The 16,789-nt window shown below is 42.0% G+C and overlaps 1 protein-coding gene across 5 annotated transcripts in view; it reads right to left on the reverse strand.

Moving 5' to 3' along the window:
* NCKAP5 (NCK associated protein 5) overlaps positions 1 to 16,789 on the reverse strand; it is a 1,042,158-nt gene that overhangs the window by 105,852 nt on the left and 919,517 nt on the right. For all 5 annotated transcript variants that reach the window (XM_061199363.1, XM_061199362.1, XM_061199380.1 and 2 more), the window contains 2 exons: positions 5,196 to 5,297; positions 257 to 445 (listed from right to left, as the gene is read on the reverse strand). In XM_061199363.1, coding sequence (XP_061055346.1) covers positions 257 to 445; positions 5,196 to 5,297 — 291 coding nt within the window. The remainder of the gene's footprint in view (positions 1 to 256; positions 446 to 5,195; positions 5,298 to 16,789) is intronic.

Genomic DNA, 16,789 nt, shown 5'->3' on the forward strand with positions numbered 1-16,789 from the left:
TGAGGTTGAATCATCATTCCACTTCTCACTGGCTGTGTGACTTCTAGCAAGGAACTTAACCTTCTGGAGCCACTTTCGTCTTCTATGTAATGGGGAGACTCATATTTTCCTCTTTGGTTTTGTGAGGCATAAATGAACAAGAACTCAGCAAATGGTCATTTCCTTCTTCGCCTCCCTCCCACCTTCCGCCTTCCTACCGGAAGAGGCTTCTTTTCTGGCTCTCTCTGACGCTGCAGTGCCCTGAAAGGAGCCTTACCCTTTTCCTGAGGTTCTTCCCATCATGCCATGTGTAGGAGGAGCCGCTGGAGTATTCGCTGCAGGTGCTCGAGAGAGACAGCTCGCTGCTGCTACAGCTGCTTCGAGGACAGAGATGACCATGGATGGCAACCCCCATGCCAGGGCGTTTCAAAGCAGGGGTTCCTGATTTTGTGTTCAGCTGGCATTCCTAAAAAAAGCAGGACAGCTCTGACCTAGGACTTTGCTTAGGGGGAGAGGAAATACCAACTCAACATCATAATGAGGTAGGAGCGAATACAGCACTGTGGTTAGAAACACAGACTTTGGGGTCGACAGACTAGGGGTTCAAATTTGGCTATGACTCGGACTAACATGCCTGGGAAATTATTTAATCTTTTAGAGCTACATTTTCTTTTAAAAAAGTGAATAATAATAATACCGCGTACCGTTTAGGGTCACTGCAAGGACCAAGTGAGTTTCTAGATGAGAAGCATACAGCATAGGATCTGGCCTAAGCAGGTGCTCAATTATTATGAGCTGCCATCATCGTTAGGCAGAAATATGACACTGGTAGTTTCCCATTTTATCCAGTCATACTGGTTAAAGAATCAGATCAATATCAAGACATGACTTTAATGCTACAAAAGGAAGAAGACAGAGCAGCATCTTTGGCTTAAGGGTTCAAGAGCATGGGCCCCGGACTGGAGACTAGCCACCTGGCTCTCAGGCTAGAAGTGCCACCAGATATGAGATACTGAGAAAGAAAGCATTTAACTTCCATGGATCTTATTGTCTTCCGGTGTAGGGTGGGACAGTTCTACCAGATTTCTCCTATGATCCCTATGGCTCTGATAACAACATTATAAGTCGGGGATCAAATGCCCAGGAAGCCATGTACTGTAATGGAACACCAAACCCAGGAATCATGAGGCTCTGTTGTAAAGATCCTAGGACTTTTCATATCAGTTGGCTACCCAAATGGTAAAGATTCTCACATCAAACAGATCTGGGTCCCCCACAGAAGGATCCAAGCAGTTAGAATTCTAGTGGGTCTGCATAAGGCACAGGTGACAAAGCTGTAGACACCCCAGAACATCTTGACAGCCACATTATCGGCCCCTCATGTAACAGATGAAGCTCCACTAACTGGACAGGCTAAACTAATTTAGCAACCCCATCACAAGAATGGCATCTCTCCATTACAGTCTCATTCCTGTTCCCTATCTAGAGAAGCTTTGTCTCAGAAACTCATCGATGGGAAACCATCTGTCTTTGTGTCACTGGCAGAATGGCAAAGTCTCTTACTTGTGCAATTTATTGACACTTTATGGGTGCCTTTAGTACCTGAGTACGTATCACTGTTCTCCAAATGCAATTCCAACTGACGATGACTAAACACCTGCTTGGGGAAGGAAGGTAATGCTGTTCTGGGAGCACTCGTGGTCAATAGGAAACCCCTGTATCGGCACAGAGGGCATGTGTAATCTGCTGTCTAATCAATATCCATAATGCTTAGTAATGTTAGATTTTCAATATCAGGCATCTGCCTTGCTATCGATACTTCATTTTGGCTGCACAATAATCTCTTTAAGTCATCTGAAAATGCCAAGGAATTTTACTACTCTATTTTTCCCCCTGAAATTTGGCTCTAAATATCACTGAAAGGAGAAAGTTGTCTTAAAATCCAGCTTTCAGCAATATTTATTGATTTATGACCTTATTTACTGCCAGATGTAACTTAGTTAAGGGGAGTTCATGTTTGTATCTCAACAACTACCCTCTGCCAGTGGTCCCAGCGCACAGGAGCACAAGGCAGGTAGGACTCAGCCACGGCACACACATCTGGAACATGCCCTGAACGGACTTTCAGAAATATCACATCATGAGCCACTTCTACTTGTGTGTCTTCTATTTTCTGCATCCCATTCTCTGATATTTTGTTGTTTGGCTCAGCAGGGTGGTCGTTTTTATTTAGGACTGCCTCTGCTCTGCAACTTGTGTCTACTATCCAGAGAGAGATTCCATCCATGTCCGTTGAGGCCATCCGATCTAAACTTCTCCCATGGCTTTTTTCGCACCCTGCACAGATGTCAGTCACCGTTTATATTCTACCTTTTCCCAAAGTACTGAAGCTTATATGTGATTTCTCTCTGTCTTTCCCATCTATACTTTCCCACCTCACCTATCAAAATACTGTCTATTTTTACAACTCAACTCAATTCCCAGGCCTCTTTTTAACAAATAAGCTTCCTTGCCCAGTTGTCACACATGTGTGCACCTCCATACAGATGTCGGATTAAGATGACAGGACACTAGAACTCAGAAGATGAGCTGGAGGAGGAAGGCATTGCTGCCTCTCCCTTGCCCTTGAACTTGAGATGCCCAGATGTGATGGAGGACACTGTGGGGAGGTGGGGAAGGCCCATCAATGCCATGTGGGGCAGGCAGGGCTGGGGTAGTTATGCACAGAAGTGTCCTCTGAGCCGGGCTTTTCATCCTTTCAAGGGCACATAAGTCATCCCAGATCTTGTTAAATACAGATTTTGATTCAGTATTTCTGAGGTGGGGTCTGAGATGTAGTATTTTAAGAAATTCCCAGGTGCTTTGATGCTGCTGGTCCAGGGCCTGTGCTTTGAGTAGAAAGCCCCTAGCCTAGGAGGAGCGATGAGAGACGATTACCTCTCATGTGGATTACTTGGTAGCAAGTTGTGTATCTCACAGTGTGACCTGGGCTGTGCTGAGTAGGATGAAAGGAGTGGTGTGAGCCCTCCCTTGGAGCAGTGTACTGGGGACGGTGTGTGTGTGTGTGTGTGTGTGTGTGTGTGTGTGTGGTGGGGTGATTACAGAGTAACTCTTTGCCAAGAAGAGGAAGGGGCGAGTCCTCTCTACTGGGAAATTCTCCCACCTTTCCCTGACCTTGGGCAATCAATGTTGGAATTTAATAAGGGACGCAGAATCTCTGACATCATGGCTGAAAAGTGAGCTCCTCTGTCCTGAAGTTTCTTCCCTCATCAGCACATGATTATCATGTAGGATTATCTGCTCCAGTGAATAACTGTTCTGTGATTGAGTGGTTGAACCCCAAGGTCACTTATAAGGTTTAAATCCTGGCTTTCTCACTGGCTAACCCTTTGACCTCGGGAAAATTATTTCAGTCCTCCATGCCTCAGTTTCCTTCTTTCTAACTGGAGATAATGAAAGCACCTACCACATAAGATCAATGTGAAGAGTGAACAGCCCCTGCCAATTAGGAGTAGTATGCTTAATGACACTCAGTAATTATTAGTAATAGTAAAACTTAGTAACTGTCAGGTTTTACTACTATTACTAAAAATGTTTCTTTTTTTAATATGTGTGTGTCTTGGCTTTTCAACAAAATTATACTTTATAGCCGCCCTAAGGGACCATGCATTACACTTCTTAATATGCCATCATGGTCTTACACATGGGCGCTATGATGAGAAACAGCCAGAAGTGGGTGTACTTTATTTCCACGGGTCACTGATGTGACCTTCTGTAGAGACACACCAGTAGACACTTTTCTCTATTCTCATTCTCCATCTTCGCCATATTCTTCCGTGGCCGTGGCATGCGGCCAAATACTTAAGAACGCAAGAGGGCTAAAGCAGCGGAGATCTCGTTATGGCTCCAAACTGTTAGCAGGTACTGTGTTATGTACATTTTATATATTATCTTATTCAATCCTCACTATAACTCTCAGAAATAGAAAAGAAATATCATTTTTTCTCATTTTCCAGATGGGGAAGCTGAGGCACTGAGGTGTTACAATCTTGTCCAAGGTCACTCAGTCAATACAACATTGTGATGTCAGGCCCAGGTCCCAGCCGCTATGATAGAGCTCCAAGTAAGGCCCCTGCCAATAAGCAGAACTCCTGCACGTATACAGACTTCCTTCCAAACATCCTCCTGAGAAGAGTCGTAATTAGTAATAGATAATGATTATTATTAAAATTCTTCTTTGCCACAAGATGTATGTTGGTTTCCGTTGCAACATTATCTTAATTGTGTTGATTTAATTGGCAAAGTATACCGTTTACACTATTCAAAGTGTCTTTTTCCCATAGTGTATTTTAGATTACCACCTTGAAGCACTCATATGCTTTAACATCCTTACTATGAGAAATGCAATACAAAATCCATAATTTTAGTTAACAAAAAGGAGAGAGACATAGAGAATGAAGGCAAGGATTTCTTGGATAAAAACTGCAACTTAAAAAATTCCTGATCTTAAGGCCATATTATAGATTGGATGCCATTAAGGTCTTCATGAATGTTTAAAGTGACAGCATTCCACTGACATTTAATTCCAATCTAACTTGAGAATATTTACCTTCGATATAGACTCTTCTAGCTACACTTATAAAATTATACAGTAAAATAAAAGGCCAGTTATCCACAAATGTCCATCTGTCATTGTTTTAAGCCTAACATTTTTCATTATATATTTATTTGGCTCTTGTGTTTTTCAAGATACTTTTTTTATGTCAATGAGAGTTAAAAACCACGCTGGTTAAAGTTTTGCCAAATAAGCACAAAGATAACCCTAGCTAAAGAAAAAAAAAGTACAGACCATGAATTTTTAAAAGTTCATACATAATATATCATAAAAGTAGGATGAGTAATATGGGACATGGGCTTTAATAAAAAGCTCTTTGGCCATTTCTCAGAGACTTTGAGATGTAATCAATACCCAAAGAGGTATCTTGGGGACGAGGCAAGATTTATGATATTTTTGCTGAGAGTGACACTTTCTGCTTACTTCATCAGCTGGGGGACATGATATTGAATTGCAGAGAACACAAGAAAGGAAAGTATTTTTAATCTGCCTGACAATGCTTCAAGGATGCGCTTTATGGTTCACTTGTGACATCATTTCTGATGGAAGGAAGGAAAATAACAACCTGAACAAGTGTTCTGAAGGCGACAGGGAAACTCACGTGCATTTCAACATCAGTTCGTGAGTGCGTCAGACTCCGGCTTCTTTCCACATCTGAGAGCAAATCCCCGGTTGAAAGATCTAAGATGCGTGAGTGAAGTTTCTGGGTAAAAACAGGCAGAAATTTTGAATAGTGTTGATTTAATTGTTTGTTTCAAATCTTGCCTTGGACAGGTAAATCTCAAAAGAGTTGACATTTCTAGATTAGATAACACATATCCTAACTCAAAAAAGTTTATCTGAGTTTATCAGTGTTCTATATATACACATGTGCAATTACAGATTATAAACAATAATCACACTTTCACAGTCTGTCAGTATGTGCTGGAAAATAAGTAGTAAGGAAAAAGAAATAGCAAGAAAAATGTGAATACCCCAATACACTTATTGGCTTTTGATATTAACATTAAATTAACTTTTGATATTCACATTAAAAAGCACTCACCATGTTAACCTTATTATGTTGAGTAGTGGTTAAAATCTGAGCAAATAATTATAAAAGTGACCTTATTTCTAAACAGCACTGATCTTGTGAAATCTTTCCTTGCACACATTTTAACTCAAAGTCATTAATGTCATCTGTTAGGAACAACTAATGTGAATAGAAAATAATTGCATCAGGGATCTGGGGACTTGGAGGGCTTTGTGCATTAATATTCACATGCTATTCGATTATATACTCAATTCTTTATTTCAGCTTTGCTTGGGTGGCCTGCTAAACCAGGGACATTTCACTATATTAATCTTTATCCTAATTACTAAGGCTTTTCTGTAGATATTAAATTTGATCTTTTTAATTGCAAATACAATAAAACTCGTGATTTATGTCTAATGTTTCTGCTAGGCTGATGACATTTTAAAAATGGTACTTACAGCCTGGTTTGTCTTGGTTACAACTTTTGTGACTTCAGACACTAAAAAATCGAATCGAATAAGTAAATAATGTGGCTGAGATGCCTCCCTCACCTCTGAAAAGTTTTTCTATTCCTTTTCCTCCCAGGAAAGGCCTTGCTGCATACTGATGTTGATCTGGGAAATGTCTAGTTCTCTGCCAATAATTAATGCTAGGATCATCTTAGCGTGCAGGGGTTGCCCCAGGGTCACTTTGTCCTAGCAGATCCACCATGTTGTCAGCAGGGCTGTAAACTCCACTAAAATGAGCCATATTTACTGTTCCCCATTTGACTTCCTTCAGGTTGAACTTGTGTGAAAGCCCTGTGTACCTGGTTAGTTAGTCACTCAACAAACATCTATTCAGCACCCACTGAAGGATAAGCACTCAGGTAGCATTGCGCTGCATCCATCTGCAGGAATAAAGGCATTTTTTTTTTTTTTTCTGCTATGGATCAGTTCTCCTTCTTATCAGTAGAGCTTAAAATCATCTGCTTCAGACTTATACTCTTGCTTCTCTCAATTTGTGTTTGTGGAGTTACTTTCACCAAAAAGAACATAAATCCTAGATATCTGGTTTTCCATTATTTTGAAGATTCTAATTTCTCCAACAATGCTAAGACATCAATAGGTAACTAGAGCCAGGATGTTGTTTCTGCACAATATTTATAATCCTTATCTCGAGCTCCCTCTAGAATCAAAGATCTTTTAAGCCCCGGGATCTGTCGCACAACGTGTCATACTCAGTAAGTACCCAAACGATGCTTGGTGCAGTCCATAAAGAAAAAGATGTCCGTATTTTCTCCACCCACATATAGGTTTTAAGGACGGAGACAGTGCCAAAAGAATGATAACGTTCTAAGACTTAAGAACACATTTATCAATATGCAAAGAGTCAAAGATTTATGGGAAATGACATTCAACAAAAGAAATGATGATTTTGAGTGGTATATCATGTGATTTGGGGGAAGAGTCCTTATAGATTAGATATCTGACTTCTTATTCAGTTCATGGTTACACTTCTTTCCAGATATATGATGTCATTGCTTTGCTTTCTGCATGAATATGTGTATATATAAACCCATCCTCCTAAATGATGTTATATTTTAGCTATTTTTATGCAAATGGTCAGTTCTCTCCATGGAAATAGGTAAAGTCATGAAGGAGAGGGGACAGATCCTAGGGCAAGGGGACCTGAGTTTCAGCCCGAAGGCACAGATTTTACCAGATCTCAGGATGTAATTGAACCTCTTTGTCTCAGATTCCTTGCCTGTTACAAAGGGATGGAAGAGGCTACTTAACCTACCTCTCAGGTAGGGAGAGGTATTGCCATAGTCAGAAAGGATAATAAATAAGATAGTACTGTGAAATTTACACAATCTTATACCAATTAACTGTCATAACTGAGAGTTGGTAATTTCTTTTTTTTTTTTTAACATCTTTATTGGAGTATAATTGCTTTACAATGGTGTGTTAGTTCTGCTTTATAACAAAGTGAATCAGCTATACATATACATACATCCCCGTATCTCCTCCCTCTTGAGTCTCCCTCCCACCCTCCCTATCCCACCCCTCTAGGTGGTCACAAAGCACCAAGCTGATCTCCCTGTGCTATGCGGCCGCTTCCCACTAGCTATCTATTTTACATTTGGTAGTGTATATGTGTCCATGCCACTCTCTCACTTTGTCCCAGCTTACCCTTCCCCCTCCCCGTGTCCTCAAGTCCATTCTCCATATCTGTGTCTTTATTCCTGTCCTGCCCCTAGGTTCTTCAGAACCATTCTTCTTTTTTTTAGATTCCAGATATATGTGTTAGCATACGGTATTTGTTTTTCTCTTTCTGACTTACTTCACTCTGTATGACAGACTCTAGGTCCATTCACCTCACTACAAATAAGAGAGTTGGTAATTTCTTAAATGCTAAGGTACAAGTGAATCATTTGTTGTTATAGTTTACATGTATGTAAGGAGAATAAAAACTGACTTAGAGGAAAATAAAATCTACTCCTGTGTTAAGGCTGTAGGTAAGAAAATAAAAGGTAAATATCATCCTTTCACATAAACATCCTTCGTGGTTAAATAACCACAAAAGCTCACAATCCCATTAGATGTTATACTTTTATAATAAGTATTTTTATGAAAGGTTTATATTTTCTACATATACATATATAATAAATAAATTCTCATAGAGAGAGGGAGAGAGAATATCACTTTTCAAACTGGTGTTGTGATGTTATCTGGCCTTAATTCAGGTCTCAGTGAAGAGTAAGTAGAATGTATACATGAGGAAATCAATTAAAATCATTGACAGAGTATAACTAACAGGAGAGTACCCCTGCCTCTTCAAGGAAGTCCACCTGCTTAGTCTGAGGGCAAATTCACTATCACATGACTACCTACCTACAGTTCATGTTTACTGAATAAGTGTCCATTCAGATAAAATCTCCCACTTGAAAATTTTCAAACTTGAAATCTTTAGCCTACGAATCTGGATGAATCCTGGATTTGACTCGGACATGATTTTGTGTGTGTTTGTGTGTGTGCATATGTGTGTGTGTGTGTGTCTTTGTGTGTGTGTTTAGACATGAGAGATAACAATATTACTCAGTATAGATTTGAAATTGACCTCACATCACTTCTTATACTATCTCAGTAACTGAGATTTCACTTGGTCTTAGAAATAGAGACTCCCAGCCTCACACATTCTCAAACTAGAGGCCAGTGAGATCTTTTCACTCAAATGCTTCCTTTCATGGTAACTGTTCACCCCTCCCTTCCTGCCAGACTGGTTTCATTGTCTCTAGAATGGGCCCCTCTCACTTCTGAGCTGGTGCTTTTGTCCGTCTGCCTAGAGCACACTCTCCCTGCTCCTGCCCACCTGCCTGAAACCTGCTCACTATTCAGGACTGCACTGAAACCTGCCTGTAAGGTTGTCTGTCATCTGTAGCCCCCAGTGGATTCCTCACCCAGATGGATTATGTCCTCCATCATTTTGGCCCTTTATCTGAAGTGCGTAATTGCTGAATTGCTCCTGTATTGCAGGGTCTATTTCCCTAATGGGGTGACCAGCTCCATGAGAATGCAGGCCAAGCCCTTGATTTCTGCTTTGTCCCTGTGGCAGGGGCTGGCTAGGTGTCATGGAACCCATTCCCTCTTCCCTCTAGCCACACAGCTGGACTACATTTCCCAGCATCCTTTGCAGTTAGGTGTGGCCATGTGACAGGGTTAGTTCCAGCCAATGGGGTATGAGCAAAAGTGATATCTGTCCTGGCCCAGGAATATCTCCCACATGCGGTGCTCCACCCTCTTTCCCCTTCCACCAGTTTGATGCAGCCAACTCAGCACAGCAATCACAGAAGTCACGTGTTGAAGATGGAGCCAGCAGGTAGGAGGAGTTTGGATTTCTGAATAGTCAATGGAAAAGAGCTGCCCTGGGACCAGAAGTACCTCTTTTGGACTTTCCACGAGAAAGAAACTTACACTGGGTTTGAGCCATTAATCATTTGGGGGTTTGTTTGTTATCAGGACTAATATTAACTGGCTGATGTCACCCTTTTCTGAGATAAGCACTCTACAGCAAACAGAGCAGTCACTAAATAAAGACACACATACACACATAAATTCATATGCACACATTACGCATATACACACATTATATACACAATCAGAAACACATATTCACACATGCATTTTCAGCTTCATGGAGAAGAGGCCTACTTTGTGTCACAGGGGCAGGGGCAGGGGTGAGGAGTTGTGTGACAAGCCCTGGTGTAGCTCAATCCACAGTCAGGGCACATGCCTCACACCAGAGTAAGATACCATGGTCAGCTTTGGGGACCTGGCAGTGCCAGAGCAGCCAGGGCCAGAAATACAAGCTGGGCTAATAATTTTGGGTGGATTACTCTGCCTTCAGTCAGCCAGCTCTATTTTCTATTTTACAGTTTTGAATCTGTAATTCAAGGCCAAGAAGGACTGCACCTGAGACCAGCTGTGCATTATCTGGCGGGATGGAGGTGGAGTGGTCCCTTTCACAGTAGCCAGGATGGCTTTGCAGCTCTCCAGCTAATGATGGCAGCCGAGGCTGAGACCAAGGTGTGCCTGGCCTTTCAGAGAGGGGCTGGAGGGCCGCTTTGCCATTTTTTGTTTCTCTCCTCACTCACGGAGCTGCACCTCTTCAGACGCTTAGTGAAGGCTTGTTGCATTTAATAGAATTCTGCCTTTGGATTTTTGCTCAGTACCGAGACTATGTCACGACTGGAAGGCAGTGATTGCTGAGGCCAGGGCGAGACTGAGTCCTTAGTTAGTGACACAAGGTGAGGTTAAAAAGCAGATTATCTGAGAAATGTGGGTAACATGGGAAACCATACTGGAAAAACCAAGTGCAATAGGGTAATGAGCAGCTTTTGTATTTATTGATGTACTCCCTAAAGTTTGAAAAGGATTGTGTGAAGTTTTTCATTTCAGGATTTCAGACGTAAAGAGGAACATACAAAAAGGATTGTTTAACCATCGCTCCCTTATCTTCGTTCAGATTTGGTGAGAGAATTAATCTAATACCATAGTCATGCATACAATTATTCTCCCCTCTAACTAAGAAAACCAAATACCTGTAAAAAAGAAATTATGAGAGTGAATATGGCATATATCTGATTAATGGACATTACAAACATGGGTAATTTAGGTTCAGCCACAAAAGGTGAATGTGAATTAGTGTTTTTAATCTGATCTGCTTCAATCCCCTTGATTTACTCAAGCTTGGTAGATGCTACAGTACCAAGTTCCTGAATTCTACCCTGCCCTGTTTTATATTCTCTAGAGTTCTTTCTCCCCCTTGTGGAAAAGGTCTCCTAGTTAAAACGGGATGGCTCCTCTGCTCACAATTCTTGAATTCCTACTTTACTTATGAAGTGATGAGTTCTGCTATTGCCAAATGATCTAGGGCTCAACCTTCTTTACCGACCACATTTCCCTGAATTCTATTCCTAATGCACTCTACCGCCCATCAGAAGGTATTTTTCTACTCTCAGAAAAGTTCATGGTAGGGTATTCAGGAGTGGAAGAATTTCTTGGGATTTGCCCACTCACCATTGGTATCTTTAGCCATTCAGCACTCTCCCCAAGAGACACAATGGCAGCAGCTGCCCCTGGTCACTTCTCGCCTCGGAGCCTATGCTCACCCGCTCTCGCCCACTCCCTTGCTGAGCGCCGCTGCTCCCACAGCTCTAACCTGGCTGCTTGCGCATTTGTACTTGACCTTGTTTAGGAATCACCCTCCCTCACAGATCTAGTTGTCGGAAAAATGGGGCGTGAGAGGATGGTCATGTCCCAGGTCTCGGGTGAGTCCCTGGGGTGGGCCACCAAGTGAGGGTCCTTGGCTTCGTGCAGGAAAGAATTCAAGAGCGAGCCGTAGTAAAGTGAAAGCAGGTTTATTTAGAGAGGTACACACTCCATAGACAGAGTGTGGGCTGTCTCAGAAGGTGAGAGGCAGCACTGAAATATGGGTGGTTAATTTTTATGGGCTGGGTAATTTCACAGGCTAAAGAGTGGGAGGGATTATTCCAACTATTTTGGGGAAGGAGCAGGGATTTCCAAGAATCGTGGCATCACTCACTTTTTGGCCTTTTATGGTTGGCCTCAGAACTGTCATGGCGCCTGTGGGTGTGTCATTTAGCTAATGCATTACAATGAGCGTACGATGAGGCTCAAGGTCCACTGGAAGTCAAATCTTCTGCCATCTGGGGCCTCGTAGGTTCTTTTTTTTTTTTTTTTTAATTTATTTATTTATTTTTGGCTATGTTGGGTCTTCGTTTCTGTGCGAGGGCTTTCTCCAGTTGCGGCAAGCGGGGGCCACTCTTCATCGCGGTGCGCGGGCCTCTCACTGTCGCGGCCTCTCTTGTTGCGGAGCACAGGCTCCAGACGCGCAGGCTCAGTAGTTGTGGCTCACGGGCCTAGCTGCTCCGCGGCATGTGGGCTCTTCCCAGACCAGGGCTCGAACCCGTGTCCCCTGCATTGGCAGGCAGATTCTCAACCACTGAGCCACCAGGGAAGCCCGGCCTCGTAGGTTCTAACCGGTTTTTGTCGTATCCTGTTCTTCTTAATGTTGTGTCATTCTTTTAATATTTGTATATAGTTGTTCCCTGCCCCCTTCCTTCCTGTCTCATTGTGGCCTGGATCCTAGGCTGATTTCTTGGATGAAGAATTTACTGCTTCGTCAGCTGTGGCTTTGTTTTCACATTGTCCTGCCTCCACCTTGGAGATCTGATCTCAACTCACAGCTTCCAGAGAGCTTCCTAGAGGCCCACTCCTGCTCCCTCAATTCAGCCCATGGCTGGTCCCCAGGCAGTGTGTTTCATCTCCTTTTATCCCAGCACAAGGGAAGCAAGTCTGGAGTACGTAATTATGAAATCCTATGAGCATCTTTGGATTTTGCCAATTTCATAGCTTTTCCTGTGAGTTCACCTTTCTGGATATCCTCTGTTACAGGGGTAGAAAACATGTGTGGTGGATTTGGTATATATTTAAGAGACTTGTTCTAAATCTGGCTTGAATTAGACATCTCCAAGTGAATAAGCCTTGTTCCTTCTGTTCGGTAATAAGGCAGTTTTCACAGGTATGCACAAGGCTCTGAAAGGAAGTTCAAGGAAATCTCCTAAAATGACTTGAAGCCTGATTAAGATAATTTTTCTTTGGAAGCTTTACTCCCCAGATGATCATCCAAAAACCCCCCAAGTTTTATCTTTCTCACACACTAGACTTACATTTTTATTTACATTTTGCCACACTCAGAAATGTGAGTTTTCATTAGCCCTTCCAAACCCCATCAAGAGATATTGTGGCAGACCCCTAGTTCACATTTCAGAGGTTTCATTCTGTTCCATTAAGAATTTATTATAAAACTGAACATTACATAACTGCGTATTATGTAACTGAGTATAGTCCTTTCTTAGATTCACAAAAATTTGAGCCTAGGACAAAATATTTTTGGATAAAAGCTGATGTTTAATTAATTATGCCATAATTTCCGTTTGGGGACACAAAGATAAAACATAATATCTGCATTCGGTCATCTTGCTGATGCGACACAGAGCATGTCTTTTGAATATTCTCTTGGAGGTCCTTTAAAAAATATGTCCATCAAGATTTGATCTCACTTCAGAGTCTGAAATTTTTATAGCTAATTTTTTTTTTAGCCGTCTACACCAGTCCTTGATGCAATTATTATTTTCCCTGACAACTTTCAGACTTGCCCTGCATATCCGTCTTTCTGTGACCCGTTTTGAGTGCATTCCGTTTCACTCTAGATGGTGCCTCTGCATATGACATGGCTCTGCATCCTCTTTTCTACTTCTCCGGGATCCAAGGTTATACACACTTTTGAAACAATTATTCCACAGCTATATTCAAAACCTTCTTCAAGGGTCCCTGCTACCATGGCAACCTGATTACCCAGTAGCTGCCTAAGGGAGCATTTGGTTTGGTGACTAGGAAGTTTATTTAGGGCTTCTGCAGCTTAGACTGATGACTGGAGTGTCTCAAATCTGTCCTATCTTCTGAAATTCCATTAACAGTGCCCTGAGGTCCTGCTGGGAGAGGACCAGCGGGATGATGGATGAGGATACAAACAGCAGACCTTGCCCTCGGGAGTCTCCACTCTAATTAGTCCAACAAGAAGCATTCATGAAGCATCTACTATGTAAGAGTCCTGACTATGAACAGACTCACAGAAGCCCGTTAGTGGAGGCTATGATATGAATGAGGAGCCCGGACACACAGATGAGAAAAAAACAGAAGAAAAAAACAGAAGAAAAAAACAGAAGAAAAAAACAGGAAGAGTGATACAGAGGCGGGGGCGGTGAGGGTAGGGGTCAGTGTGGCAACACAGTTAAATATAAATAATATTCTGTGCAATAAAGATTCAGGCCATAGGGGCTTAGGTCTCCCTGTCAAGCTCCTAAATCCCTTGGTCTCTTTACATAAAACAAACAAAAAGGAATCAGAAGTATTTAATATGTAACAGCAAAGTGACAGGTGTTGGGAAACAGGATGTATGGTAAGGGCTTCAGCTCACTCAGACCTGGGAAGAGCCAGTTCCGAAGAGTGGTTCACACCTGCCTCCCAAACCTAAAACTCTTTGAAGCTTCTCTTTTGTCTTTTTCTGTGACTCTGATCTGAGAGAGGAAGTGATTCAGCACAGTCTGAGCCTATTCTGGGATCTAAGAGATACAGAAGTGCCTTGAAATTTCCATTTTTATCACTAATTACTTTAACAGGTACTTTAATAAGTGCTTTCCAATTGCCCCTGCTGTTTTGTAAAATTATCTACACTGCATTTTATATTTTTAATCAAGCTTGATTTTTGAAAACTCTCCTGGATTTCTGAAGCTTTTTGACTTTTACATGTGGGGGAACAAATTTTTCCTCTGATTTCACGGAACTAAACGAATTAGGGAGAAAAACAACTTGACCTTCTATTTTTACCAGACCTATTGGAAATAGCATTGATGGTCACTGGAGTCCAGTGCACTGTTTATTAGGAAGAAATGATTTACTTCCTGCCCTATGGGGGAAGAAGGGTACTGAGTGAAGTCCCTTCCCTGATCTTATCTCATGAATCCTCATGCTATTGTGTGGAAGAAGCTAAGATCTTAATTTTTAGGGATGAAGAACTCAACCAATGCTAAGGATGGTATCCAGTGTCACAAGGCTATATTCCAGTAAGTGGTAGAATCAGGATTCTCTCCCAGATCTGCCTACTGCTAAGTCCAAACTCTACCACATTCTGTTCACTTTTCCCCTGAAGGAAGGAAACTGATATCCTCATTGGTCTCTTTTGCAAGATGAGTTGCTTATTTCTGCCTGAGTGCTAAGCCCATAATTTGGGTCACTCCCATTAAGTGAACTATGTCGCCTTGGGAACTTTCCTGCCCAGAGCCTTTCTCAGAGGCAGATAATCGATAACCGAAAAAGAAATAATCATAACAACAACAGTAACAACAATAGCTGTGACCACTGAGCTCTTTTTAGCACTAAGTATCTATTTCATGCATATTATCCTTATAAATCCTTATCACAATTCACAGTAAGGGCTGTTATTATCCCCATTTACAGGTGAGGAAACTGAGGCACAGAGCTAAAAATATTGTCTAAGGTCATATAAATCATATTTAAATCCCAGGCAGTCTGACTGCAGAGTTTATACCGTTAATTCTACAATTAAATCTGGTTAGTGATAGCTTGGTAGAAACAACTTACTAAAATAACAATATAAATTAATTAGACAACAAGATAAACTACATAGAATTAAAAACAGAAATAACTCTAAGTACAATGTGATATCTTCACTTACTATGCTTAAACATAAATCATTCATTTATTCAAAAGTATACTTTCCTTATGAGGATGATTATTATTGATAATATTTTGGTATCGGTGATGTTTCCTCCTTAGGTCTCTACATTCTTTTCAGGGAAATGCAATTCTGTATATAAATATTTGGATCTAACTGAAAAATAAAACTAAGAAAAATAGCAAGCATTTATAGAGTGCTCGCTACATGCCTTGCTAAGGCAAAAAAAAAAAAAAAAAAAGACATTATTTTTTTCTTATTTAATCCTTAGGATCACCTAACAAGGTAGAATCTATTATGAGCTCCACTTTTCAGATGAATAAACTGAGGAACAAGAGAAGTTAAGGAACTGTTCAGGTCAGGGATCTGAACCTGGGCACAGACTTCAGGGCCTCTCATGACGTCCTCTGCCACTATGTCCTCTAATCCAGGGTACAACGATGGACAAACACAGTCCCTGCCACTAAGGTGCTTGTGGGACAAGCCACCGGGCACCCTCAATGTCATGTGCCATGGAAAACTCAGCAGGGGGCTCTGGGAAGGCTTTTCCCGGGAAGCGATAGCTAAGTTGAGATTTTATGAACAAGAACTGATGATTCAGGGGAAGAAACCAAGAAAGGAAAACAGGGCTTTCTGGGCAGAACCTGTACAAAGGTCCAGAGATGAGAGAGAGTGACATGTTTCTGCATATGGCTTAGCAAGACGACAGAGGCGAGTTCAAAAGGAGGAGAGCGGGGAGAGGGATGTCTCAGCAACAAGGGACCTGCGGCCAGTCACACGGTGGGTGAGCAAGTAGAGGGGCTGGGATTTGAACCCATCACTGTCTCCAAAATTCAAGTTTCCTCACCTCTTCCTCTGCCCACCACACATTTTTTCCTAATGCTGAACTTGGCTGTGGGCCTCCATGGCCCTTAGGTACGTAAACAAGCAATGGAAGAAGAGACAGGGAGGGTCCCTAAGCCAATGTGGACACAGAGGCCACACCCACAGCTTCTAGCCTTCTCGTCATGCTTCTTCCCGAAAGGGGTGCCAGCGGTTTCCAACCAGGATCCTCACTCACGCCGCATGCTAGGGCTGTGCAAAGAGCTGCCTGCGTTCCAGAGATCTCTAGTCACTGATCCTGAAGAACTAGAGTGGCTCATTCTGTGATGCCAGAGTGCTCTATGATTATCCAGGCTGCCAGCACGCAGCCAGACCTGGGTCCCGCTCTGTTCTTGCAACTTCGATGAGGAGACATTAACATCAAATGACTATTGTTTGACACTAGAAGAGAATCTCCTAGGAAGAGAAAGTGCCCTGTCAGTGTTTTGGAGAACCCCAAAAAAAAAAAAAAATCATGCAGAATTATTTATAAGATG

The sequence above is a fragment of the Eubalaena glacialis genome, chromosome 1 (genome assembly GCF_028564815.1).
Source record: "Eubalaena glacialis isolate mEubGla1 chromosome 1, mEubGla1.1.hap2.+ XY, whole genome shotgun sequence".
Lineage (NCBI taxonomy): Eukaryota > Metazoa > Chordata > Mammalia > Artiodactyla > Balaenidae > Eubalaena > Eubalaena glacialis.